This window comes from Chroicocephalus ridibundus, chromosome 16 (assembly GCF_963924245.1).
Source record: "Chroicocephalus ridibundus chromosome 16, bChrRid1.1, whole genome shotgun sequence".
Lineage (NCBI taxonomy): Eukaryota > Metazoa > Chordata > Aves > Charadriiformes > Laridae > Chroicocephalus > Chroicocephalus ridibundus.
This window is the reverse complement of record NC_086299.1, coordinates 9,644,435-9,655,988: the sequence shown is the minus strand read 5'-3', so window position 1 is coordinate 9,655,988 and position 11,554 is coordinate 9,644,435. Positions and strand designations below refer to the sequence as shown.

General features: G+C 53.2%; 1 protein-coding gene across 1 annotated transcript; it reads right to left on the bottom strand.

Annotated features, from left to right (window-relative positions):
* Window positions 1–414: 414 nt before the first annotated feature.
* On the bottom strand, window positions 415–11,145 carry LOC134524111 (protein-arginine deiminase type-2-like). The gene is made up of 16 exons (XM_063353798.1): window positions 11,054–11,145; window positions 9,392–9,578; window positions 9,242–9,311; window positions 9,009–9,070; window positions 8,809–8,926; window positions 8,011–8,136; window positions 7,096–7,274; window positions 6,799–6,902; window positions 6,528–6,639; window positions 6,342–6,449; window positions 3,867–4,018; window positions 3,450–3,594; window positions 2,317–2,410; window positions 1,407–1,492; window positions 1,103–1,231; window positions 415–676 (listed from the first exon to the last, which is right to left on the bottom strand). Exons 1-16 carry the CDS (start codon window positions 11,143–11,145, stop codon window positions 443–445), a joined length of 1,998 nt encoding a protein of 665 aa, XP_063209868.1. The 3' UTR covers window positions 415–442.
* Window positions 11,146–11,554: the final 409 nt, after the last annotated feature.

The window sequence follows — 11,554 nt, the reverse complement described above, 5'->3', positions numbered from 1 at the left end:
GGGGCGGGCTCTTCCGGCAGCCATCTTGGATGTGGCGGCGGCCTGACGGGAGGCGCCATCTTGAATGTGGCGCGTCCTGCGGCACAAGGGGGGATGGCGGTGCCAGGGCGCCTGGATCCCCCCTTTTTGGGGTGGAGGGAGACCAGTGCGGCCCCCCCCTTTAATTCCCAGCCGAATTCTTTCTGCAGGGAAGATGCCCAGGCCCTCCTGCCTGCCCCAACACCAGGCAGAGCTAAATGGTGGGTGCTGAGGGCTGACATGGCACGTGTCCCCCCACCTCACCCTCCCTGAGTGCTTCCCACCTTTTCTCTCGCGATTATCGCCCCTTATTAATTGATTTCCCGCCTTGTTCCTCACAGCAAATTTATTAATGAACTGAATTGCAAGCAACACACACCGAAAAAGCCGCCGGGGGCGAGGGTGGAGGGGGAAGGAGGCCCCGCTACGGCGTTACGTGCCACCATTTGAAGGCGAAGGGCCGCCGCTGGACGTTGGTGCCGCAGCGGACCTCCCCGAGCCGGCCGTGGTAGGAGGCCACATCCTCGAGGAAGCGGCAGCGGAGGCCCAGCGGCTCCAGGAGGGAACGGATCTGCCGCTCCAGGCAGCATTCGCCCCCCACTACGGGGCCAAAGGGCTTGGGGATGCCCAGGTCCATGGCCAGGACGATCATGGTGACCTGTGGGATGACACAAGGGGAGCCCAGCGGTGTTGGGACTGATGAAGCTGAAGGAAAGCCGCTGGACACCCTCCTCCATCAGCCTCGCCCCACAATGGGGCATCGACACCACGTTTTGCAGCTGCCTTCCCCCAGGCCTCCAAATCCGGCATTGCTTTCCCTTCTTTTATCATTAAAAAGCACCCCACACCTTGCCATTTCACCGCTTTGGAGGGTTTTCGCCTCAAAACTGCGTGGTTTAACCCAACCACAAGCAATACAAAGCCACAAAGTGGTAGACCCGGATTTATCCAAGCCTGGTTGGAGATATTTTCTTTTCCTGGGCAGCTGTAAATATTGTGCTGTTTTGGGACGATTTTGGGGACTCATCCTGTCTGAATAAGCTGATTTTGGGGAGGACCTGAGGAACGGGGATCCCCCCCTCACCATGTTGGGGAAATACGGCACGGCTTTGCCCTGCTTGTCAAGCTTGAAGAGGGCCGGCAGGTCGATGATGTCCTCCTCCGTCAAGCCCAGCTCCTTCTTGAGGACGTCCCTGTTCCAGTCGACGCAGCGCTGGAGGGGGTGGAGAAGAGCAGGTCGAGAAGGGGGACACAGGTGGGCACAGTCCCCCAAAACCATCTCAGGCAGGAAGGGAACCAAAATGCAACACCTTCCCTTAAGATTTTGCACCACCCTGGGGCAGTTATTGCAGGAAATATCAATTATTGACAGAAATATCGGTTATTACCTGGACATACTGGTTCTGCTGCACCAGGATGTCGTTGGAAAGGACCTTGTTAATGGTGACCCGTTTCGTGTCCGCCCCCGAGTACCCTGCAAATGCAAAGCCCTGTCAAAATGAAGCGTCACTGGTAGGAGCCCAGCTTAAAACAGGGCACAGAGATGGGAAAAAAAAAAAACAAATCCCCATTTCCTGAGCTTGGGGTTAAGGCTGCCGGGAGTCCCAATTCTTAGTTTATTGGGAAACTGGGTGGGAGGAAAACCTTTCCCCATTGGAAAGAGCGTTGGAAAGGTCATATCACCCATCCTCCTGCCCACAGGAATTGTTAGCTCCTAAATTTCTCCACCCAGCTCCATAAAACCAGAGCTACCACCTCCACCCCTTGTTTGGGGACAGCCATGTCCCGGGCAGGTGGCAGTGACCCAGAGGGACCTGTGAAGGTATGGAGATCTTCCCCCCAACCCCATCGCGGATGGATGGTGTTGACAATTAAAGGGTGCCCAAACTGGCTGACAAAATATCATTGCTGCAGGGAGGCAAGGGCAAGCGAGAAAAAAATGCTGCTAATTTGGGGTGACACGAGAGCCCCTCGGTTGTCCCCACTCCGTGCTGGAACTCTGCTGGCCTTTACAGAGATGCTCCATCCCACCAAGCAAGCATCCCCTCCGTGCAGAGGGCTTTATCCCTCCCGTCCCACTCGCTTTCCCAAAATAGGGCTTGAGGAGGCTGGGTATGGTGGGCAGGCATCCCGTTTGCCAGCCGTGAAGGACAACGGCATGGGAAAAGGTCCCCATGTCCCCCCGATACCCGCACGACAGTCAGGCGCTGCCGCCCTCGTGCCGGCTGCTCTGCAGGGTGGCTCCGGCTGTCTCAGCCGACATCAAAGCTCAGCCGAAGCTGCCCGCTGTCCCCTTGCCTTTGAACATGGTGGCTTCACCCTGACCTTCTTTCTGCTTCTCCCGAAAGAGCTTGTAGCATGCTGCGGGGCTGGCCATCAGCATCCGAAATCGCTGGGACAAGACAGGAGGGAAAGCAGTCACCAAAAGTGCCTTATCCAAAGCCCTGAGTGGCTTCTTTTTGCAAGGAACCTAAGCCCAAACTCTTAAAATGAGGCATTTTGGCTGTTATTTAGTGCCTTTTTTTAATGGGGTGCTGAGGGGATATGCCTGAATGAGGTGTCGTGATTTATGCTGTTGGCAAATAGCCACCTGAGCGTCCCCGAGGGGTTAAACTGCTGCTGGGACAGGGAGGAAAACTGCAGGCTCGGCTGCACCTGGGTCCAATCCTGCCCATCCCAGGTGGGGTATATAAACCCCAGGCAGGGTGTTTGCTGGAGGGTTGGGAGAGCTGAGGTGGTGAGTGGGGTTGTTGTTGATTTTGGTTTGTGCTGGGGTTTTTTTTGGTGGTTTTATGTTTGTTTCTAGGCTGATGTTGCAATTCAGGGGACTTTTGAATTTGTAGGGTCTCAGCCCAAATCACGACAGTCCTGACTTGCTTCCCACCGTCAGAAATGGTCTGCTTGGTGGAGCGCTGGAGGCTGCTTGTTGTGGTCTTATGGTATCTCTTGCCAGGGCTTAGCACAGCCCTCAGGAGGGTAAAAGTGCTGTGGGGAGGGTTTGTGGGGTGTTGTGTGTACACAAATACTCCTCTTCTGAACCCTTCAGGTCAAGATGTGATTTCCCCAGGGGGAAAAATCTTGTGTCAGAAGCAGTAAAAACTGTGCTAGAGGAAAGAGCTGGCTTCTGAAAACATCTGGGACATGCTGAGCAGCTGTAAGCCCTGGCCAATCCACGTGAATCTTGAGGTTTAAATTTCTTAGACTACCTTTGCAAGCATCTCTTTTTCTTCTCTGTGTTGATCATGAGCTCAGCAAGTCCCTTTTTGTGTTCAGAGCCCTCATTTTGGGGACAGAGGTGAGAACCTGAGCAAATACCGGTTGGAACTGTCAAAAAAAAAAAAAAAGAGCTTTGGGATTTTTCCCTAGAGGTGCCCCAATAGGATTAGCTGCTCAGGAGAGAAAGCATGGAGCGGGGTGGGGTTTTGGGGTACCTTCGTGTCGGAGGTGGGCACAAAAGTGACGAACTCGTCGACATGGCCCACGGACAGCCAGTCGGAGTAGAGCTCCACGGGAGCCTGCACTTGCTGGGCGTAGAGAAAATCCCGCACCACTCTAGTCATTCGCCTTCCTGCGGATCTGGGGGCGAAATACCCCCGAGAGAGGGAATAAGGGGGATAAATATTTTTGCATTGATATGTCCGTACACCTAAATTGCGATCAAGGTGGGGGAAGGAAAGGAGGGTGCAAATGTAAAGGCAGAGATTGGGTGTATCCACTCCATAGGGTACCAGTTCTGCAGATGGTTAAGGAAAGGCTAATTGAGGCCCTTAATGTAAGTTTTTTTTTATGATGTTTAGGGACAATTGTGGTTTCTTTGCTCCCAAATGCATGGGTTTCCCATCTCTTACGTGGGGAAGCTGCTGCCGATGAGAATACGTCCCAGGGGATATTCCTTCCCTGCCACGGTCACGGGTGGGCTGACCTCCAGGTTGCCGAAGGAGTCGAGGGTGGTGATGGCTTCGAAGAGGGGCTCTTGGCACACGTAGCCAAAGTCTGGGCCCTGGGGAAACAAAAACCGCTGTGGGCTTTGCCCTGAATCCCCCCTGCTTCCATGCTTTTGCTTTTATCCCTTCTGCTGGCCTCAGAGCTGCTCCCGTGGGTAAAAATATCAAGAGTGAAGCCTCCCCATGGGTGGCGAGAGGCTAAAGGAAAGGCAAGAGGATAAAGGTCTCTGGGTCATCTGGGCTCAGTAATAAATGGCAAGTGCCAGGGGTAGAGCTGGGGCGTTGAGCTGGGGCGAGATCTCCTCTGCTATCCCACAGCCAATGTTTAAATGTCTGCATTAGGCTAATTAGGTGCTGGGGTAGCCCTGAAGCTGAGTTTCTGGATGGCTCTTGTGGAGCTAGATGAACTTCAGCCCCTGAGGAGGATCCACCCCAGGCGTAAGAGCCACCCAAAGGGCTGTGCTTCACTTAAATCCTATTTAAGCCCTGATTTTCAGGACTTAATATATCTGGGATTTAAGGCGTCGTGCATGCAGGGGTAATTAACCCTTGGTTGTGATGTGCCAGGGTCAAATGCCCAAAGGAGAGATTGCAATGCTAAAAACAGGGCAGAAATGGCAGTGGTGGGACAAAAATCCTGCCTTGAACCTGTCCTTGCTCTCCGGTTCAAGTCAACATGGGCTTGGAGCTCACGGCAGCCGCTGGGATGAGATCAGGTATCTCTTGGGTTTGCATTAAATCCCAATCGCTTATTAGTGTTGGGTTTCCTTGGGGGCAAACCAAATATACAGGTTGGTAAAAATGAGCAGGGAGACCTGAGGGTGCATGGCTTTGATCTCAAAAGTTGATATATTTATTTTTTTTTTTTAAAACTGAGGGTGTTTGGAGAAGCTGGGATAGAGAGAGGGCAGCAGGGCTGCCTTTAGCCGGGGTCCTCCATGCGTTTTTGGGGTGCATATCTGGAGGATGGCAGGGGGTCAGCTCCTTTCCCCGGGTGCTGCAGGAGGGACTGAGGATGAAACACCTGCTCTCAGCTTATTTCAGTTTAATAAACCACGGAGCCGGTACGGTTTCAACTGTCAAGGCGCTGGTTCATCCCAGGTTTGCGGGTCACATCCAAGTCCTATCAGTTCCAGATTGATTTTGAGGGGCTAATTCCCTCTCGTCTCCTTTTTCCCTGGCGCGGGGTCCCAGGGGCTTAGGGCTTGGCCGGGGCGAGAGGAGGACCCGTGCGTGTTGCATTTGGCTAAATATTCCTAGCTGGAAAATGAGATTGGAAAGATAGGAGTGGGGATTAGGGAAGGCTTCAAAGCAGAAATTGGAGTATAATGTATTAGCAGCTCCAAAGGCTGAAATTGCTTCTCTAAATATGAAGCAAAGCAATTCCTAAAGAGGGCAGATAGGAGCGGTTGCCCGGCTTATTTGCGAAGGAGCAGATCAGTGCGCTTTCCCATCCCGCCTGGTGAATCCGGGACTGCACGTACTCATTTCAGGCATGAGAAAAGATGTATTTCAAAGCTTTTGAAAGCGCTTAACCTTCCCCAAAGTGCCATGCAGCAAAAAAAAAAAAAAAGTGAGCTGCCAATACGCTGCCCTCTTCTCCCATTACTGCTGGAGAGATGAGCGGGGCTAAGGCTGCCCAGAGGGCCCAGCTGGGTTTATGGGGTTTATTGGTGGCTACCTGGGGACGTCCTGCCTTTTGGTGATATCTCAAAGGGATTGTTCAATCCATCTTTTTCCCTATGCTTGTCTTTGCTGGGCTCTCACAAAACGCCCTGGCCAGGGTCACTGCTCTCCCAGGCGGCTTTGTTTGCACGCCCTGTCTGTGGCTGTTGCTCTGCCTTGGCAGAGAAGCCCCACAGGGATGTTTTTGGCAGCTGGCTGCATCTTGCTTCCTTCTGAGCAAGTAAATTGACCCTCTCACACTTTCCTTTCCTCTCCTGCTTGGGAGCGGCTACATATTTGCAGGCATAGAAGAGGAAAGGAAAAACACCAGCCCATTGCTCAGATATTCAGGGTGAAGAAATCCATTCCTCTCCTGGAGCTTGGCGGGAGCCTTTCGTTCCCAGAGGCATGAGCTCCTCCTTGCCTCTCTCATCCAGCACCTTCTGGATAAAGGGTTTTCCAGATGGCTGGGATGTGGATTGGGCTCTGATCCTTGCTTTGAGGGGGGTGAGGCTGTTGGTGGCCTCCCAGCTGGAAATGCATGGGGTAGCGTCTCCGTGCAGCTGCATGCAGAGCTGTTAAACTCTCATTTTTCAGGGAATGCATTCTAGGACTTGCCAAGTGCAAGGAGGGTTTTAGGAGCAGTAAAATAGGGTAAGCATAAAATCCTTCAAGCTGCTCCTCAGGCAGTGCAAGTGACTGTCCTGCTCTTACCAGCAGCTCCTTGATGGGGAATCGCTCCAGCCCTCCATCTCGAGGCGAGTCCAGCACCACCGGGAAGCTTTTGTGGGGAGCGTGGGTGTAGCCAAACTCAATCTCTTCCTAAAGAAGGCAGGAAAACCCTCATGGGGCACATCAGCAGGGAGGGAAAGCTTTGCCCCCTCTCTGGTGTCCGCCTACCTGCATCCAGCGGTCCCCACGGTTGATGTAGCCGAAGCAAGCCCTCAGCTCACAGCCGGCCTTGTTCACCAGGTTTTTTATCTCCTTGATGAAGAGGTAGTTGTCCTTCATGCTGGGAAAGTGGATGGCAGGAGGGAAGGGGATGAAGGGCTGCTGGAGGATTGATATCCCCTGCAGGCAGCTGCCGTTCCCTCTGCCCATCACCTCCCCAGCCTGTCTCGGTGGGGCTGATGCTGGTTTGGCTGGGAAAGGGTCATCCCTTGGCCTTTACCTGCAGACAAAGACGTTCACCGGTGCCAAAGTGTTGGGGGTCATGATCCACGGTGCTACCCTGAACATTACTGTGTCGGTGAAGATTGGCGTATGGGGGATACCCTGAGGGAGGCAAGCAGAAATTGGGGAATTTCCACAGCCTGTTTACCGCTATTTTCCCCAGATACCCTGCCCCTGAGGTCATGTTTGCGGTGAATTAGTGAGGACCGCTCGCCATTCAATCCCCTTCCCCTTCTCCATGCCCCTCAGGCTGTTGCGGCCTCCCATCTGCACCCCTTGCCTGGAGCCCCCAGACCTCAGCCAGGGTCTCCAGGAGGCTGACGTGGATGGAGACCAGCCCAGGGAAAGTGTCATCGGGAAAGCGGAGCCCCTCGACGAAGAAGTCGAGCTCGGCGGCCCCACCGATGTACTGCACAGTGTGGTACAGTTTCCTCCGCCCCAGCACGTGGATGTAGCGCTGCCCGAAGAAGGGGTCTGCAAGGAGAGAAAGGGGAAAGTGGATAATTTCCAAAGTTTCAGCGATGGTTTCGAAGCCTATTTTGCTTGTGTGCAAGGAGGTACCGCAATCCCTCTGTGCTGGAGCTTCTCCACCTCCGTGGGTGGATACATCTTCACCTGGCAGAAGTACCTTAAAACAGGAGTTAAGGGCTTGCAGTTTTACAGTTGTGGATGAGAAGGGCGAGGAAAAATGTCTCAGCCTTTCCTTGGATGGAGCGGTCATTGGCAAGATGTTTTCATGGGGTTTCTGCCTTTGCAGCCCCTCTGACCACCAAACCCCCCACTGACAGACTGCCTCTGTATTGGAGAACAAAGCCAAGCTACTTCATGGCACGTTTCTGGGCTGGATGATGGCTTTTAGTCCCAGGGAATAAGTCTCTGTGCCCACATGTGGACATGAAGTATCTGGGTGTCAGGACACATGGCTCTTTTTTTTTTTTTTTTTTTCTGGATGACCTTGGATAAACGGCTTTATGGCCCTGTGCCTCTGCTTGTTAATCACCAAAGTTTTCCAATTGACTAAGAAGAGAAAATGTTCAACGCCGGAAAAATTTGGAGGAAGGAGGCTGAGAGCATGATTTGCTTCAGAAGTGCCATTTGAAGAGCGTGGAGAGGACAAGGTCAGAGACGGAAAGGAAAAGAGTTTGCAGGGATCTCAAAAGCACCGCAAACAAGGAGGAAGGGGCAGAGGAGGAGGGGAGGAAGGACTTACTCTGCATGTGAAAGACCCCAACTTTGTCAGCGTGGGAGACAGGAATATAGAGAACAATTTCATACCCCCGGGGCAGGCGCTGTGGCCCTTCGGTCCTCAAGACCATCCGAGACATGTCCAGCAATTCTGGGGTGCAAAACAAAAAAGGAAATTGGGTGATGGGTGACCGCACCATGCAGCTCTGGCCAGCTTGCGTGCTCCCGCGTGGGGTTCGCATCTCCCATGCCAAGAAATCTGCTCTTCCCTCACTACCGGCCTTTGCAAGCTGGAAAAACAACCTGCGGTCCTGCTAGCAAAGCTTGTGGCTTGTGCTTTGGAACAAATGTCCTCTTTCTTCTTTTTTTTTTTTTTTTTTTTTTTTTTTCCCTTTCCCTCAACAGCCCTGGCAGAGCTGATCCCTGGCCTCAAGAAGTCGATGGGCACTGACTCCGGGTTTAGTTTTCCAGGAACAGGCGGGTATTCCCAGCCGCTGGCTGCATGCCTTGCCCTGAGCTCCTTTCACCTGCATGAAGCATCCGTGTGCCGAGCTCTGCCGTCACTGGCACTTCTATTTTTCTGCCTGTGCTTCGTGCCCCTGCTCGACCACAATTAGTTTGAGTGGCATTAAAAAAAAATAAATAAAATCCCCATGTGGGAAGCTTACTCAGCAGCTTGGTGGAGAGCAGCTCGTGGGCACTCGGTTCCCAAGCAAAATTTCATCTCCAAAAAGATTAAAGAGGGGGGAATAATGGAGCATTTTTGATTTAGATGATGTTTTGTGTTGTTTTGTTTTTTTTTTTTTTTTTGAAGCTGTGTTACCTTCTTTGCTGAATACCCTTTCGTCGTTGCAGTCTGATGCTGGAGTGAAGGGGCTCTCCTTGTCGCAGCTGACGAGCAGGATGGCCCCGTGTCCCTCGGGCCCCCAGGTCCAGCTTGCCTAAAACACCCCGCTGGGGCTTAGCAAGCTCAGGCTTTTGCAAGCCCGTGGGCTTTCTGTGCGGCGGAAGAGGCTGAATTACCTTGTTGGGGTTGTTGTTCTCCACCACGCCGTCCCGATCCGCATCGACGTCCAGAGAGATCCCTGGATGGGCAGACCAGGGTATGGCAAGGTTGAGTGTGTGCAAAAGTGCCCCCCCCACCCCCAGACCAAACAAACCTGGGTTCATCTTTGCCCCTGACATCAAAACACCCCACTCCGAGGGACTGAAGGGCTGAAGAGGGATTTTTGCATTGCAGCAGTCTTCATACTCACCGATGCCAGTGAGGAAGACCCCGGCTTGGTTGATGGGCTGCCCTCCCTCTGCGTAAAAGCTGACGGTTACCTGCAAACCCCCAAATCCCTGGTTGGGGAAGGATTCTCTACCTCCATGGAGGTCCCACACCCCAGCACCCCACTTCTTACCTTGTTATCGTTGACTTCGGTGCTGGCCTGGCTCATGCTGAACCTCAGGACTGTCCCCTTGTCGAGTGGCCACCGTGTCGGGCTGCTGGCAGCTGACCCGTCCTCACTTCGGCCCTGGCATGCCACCTCTATGCTCACCCCCTCTGTGTGTTTCACGCCGAAGGCGACTGCCCCAGCTGGGGCCGACCTGCCGAAAACACGCCATCTTTTTAGAGGTTTGCACTGAAAACACCTGGTTCTCACTGCAATTAATTTCACTGCCCAAAACACAGCCAAGACTGGGCACGCTGGCGTCTCCACGCTCACCGCCGGCACCTTTCTGCCCTTTCCTCCCTCTCTGGGAGTGCTTTAAGTGTCTTTTTTTTTTTTTTTTTTTTTTTTTTAGGGCAGAACACACTATTTTAGCAAAATGAATCTATTTTGTAGCCACCGGTGCAGATTACAATCTGTAATAATCGCAGCCGAAACAATCCGTGCAGCTGGAACCGGACTCGGGTTTGCACTTCAATGGAGAAATCCGCGTTTGTTTTCCAACCAAGGCAAACCTGGTATTTAACAGCTCATCGTAATGGTGTGGCAACCCCGCTGAGAGACTTTACCATGGGAAACTCTAATTTTCAGGGTGATTTTATCCAACCCCAAAGCAGCTGGTGTCGCACCGCTCCCAGTCTTGTGTGCCTTTGCTTTTCTCCAGCTCCTCCACGCATCCCCTTCCCTTCTCCTGGCTTCTTGTCCCTAATTTCCCCGTCTTTCCAGGATTATTATTTTTGGGCTGCTTGCAGCTCCCGAGGTACAGGCTCCCTTTGAGCATGCATGTTCCTGACACCCGAGAGCTTGCACCGTATCACCGTTACAGCATCATTTATTGGGTTTCTGGATGCCAACGGCCCCGCCAAACCCACACCGGGTAGATGAGGGGGAGAAGGAAATCTGAGCGCTCGTTTGCTGCTGCCCGGGCGTTTCTTAAACTGTTAAATTACATTTAATTATGCATGGAAAAACTGGTTTGGTTTCCTTGTTTCTGGGTTTTGGGAATCCCACCGGGAGGAGATTTGACCTGGAGAGAGATGCCAGATGAGTTTGTAACTGCGCTGCTTGGCTTGAAGAGCGAGGGTGAGATTTGCAAAAGCAGCAAAGACCAGAATTAACCACGAAATGAGCTTTAAAACTTTTTCCTTTGGGGGAATAATTATCTTGCAATGCGTTACGTTGGTTTTAGGAGTGCAGGGCTGGTGTTGTGGGGACTTCCATGCTTTCCCAGGACACTGCTTGGTCACTAAATCTTGTTTTCCTCCCCTCTTCTAGCTGCATCCCCTCCTTTCCAGTCCATCCCCATGGCTCCTGCTTATCCCTGCGCTCTCCAGCAGCTTTCCAAGATGATGCCGGATCTGTTGACCGCAAATGGATCAAACCTGTCGCTGTTGTAGACCCAGGGTAAATACCGTGTCATGCAAACGTGGATGCTCAAAGCTTTCCTGGGATTCGCAAAGCCAGGGAGGATTTTGCCCACAATTTGCATTAAATCACAGTGTCAGGGCTGTGGGTTTTGGGGGAGCGGAAGGCAAAACGAGGAGGGGGGATTTGCAGGGAGGTAAAGGCGAGGAGAAAAGTGGAGGTGCAGAAACGGAGGGAGGAAAGGGAGCGTTGGGGAATCCCACTCACCCATAGACGTCGACGGAGATGCGGGTGCCCAGCACGCACAGGGCCTCGATGCGGTTTCCATGCTGCAGCCGGAGTGTGCGGTCCCCTGACATCTCCCTCCGCAGCAGCCCAGGCGCTCCAACAATGGGCACGCGCACCCTTTCCCACCTGCTCCGGTTGGCACTGAGCCCCCCAGCAGCGCCCAGCCTCTTCTCCTTCCTCCCTGGCAAGCCTCCCCCCTCCTCCTCGACTGTCCCCGGAGCAAATCAATCGGCTTTTGGAGCTTGCAAAGTTTGGGATGGCAAATTTGCAGCCGCCACCCGGGTCTGAAAGGAGGGGGCGGTTGGATTGGACCCTCTAAAGCCCCAGGAAAATGATCTCAAAGGGGAGGGAAGGGATGGAGAGGGAGGGCAGCTGGCCTGAAGACCAGCTGGCTCCCAGCCCTGTGCAAGGAGCTCCCCCAGCTGTCCCCAACTCTTGTCTGTCCAGCATCTCCCTGACCCCAAACTGGGATGAGCAGCC

Coding starts and splice junctions, on each gene's coding strand:
- LOC134524111 (XM_063353798.1), bottom strand. CDS start 11,145: ATGTCAGGGGACCGCACACTCCGGCTGCAGCATGGAAACCGCATCGAG. Junction 4,019..6,341: donor TCCCCATCAAGGAGCTGCTG/GTAAGAGCAGGA, acceptor TTGTTTCCCCAG/GGCCCAGACTTTGGCTACGT. Junction 1,493..2,316: donor TGAAGCCACCATGTTCAAAG/GCAAGGGGACAG, acceptor TTGCATTTGCAG/GGTACTCGGGGGCGGACACG.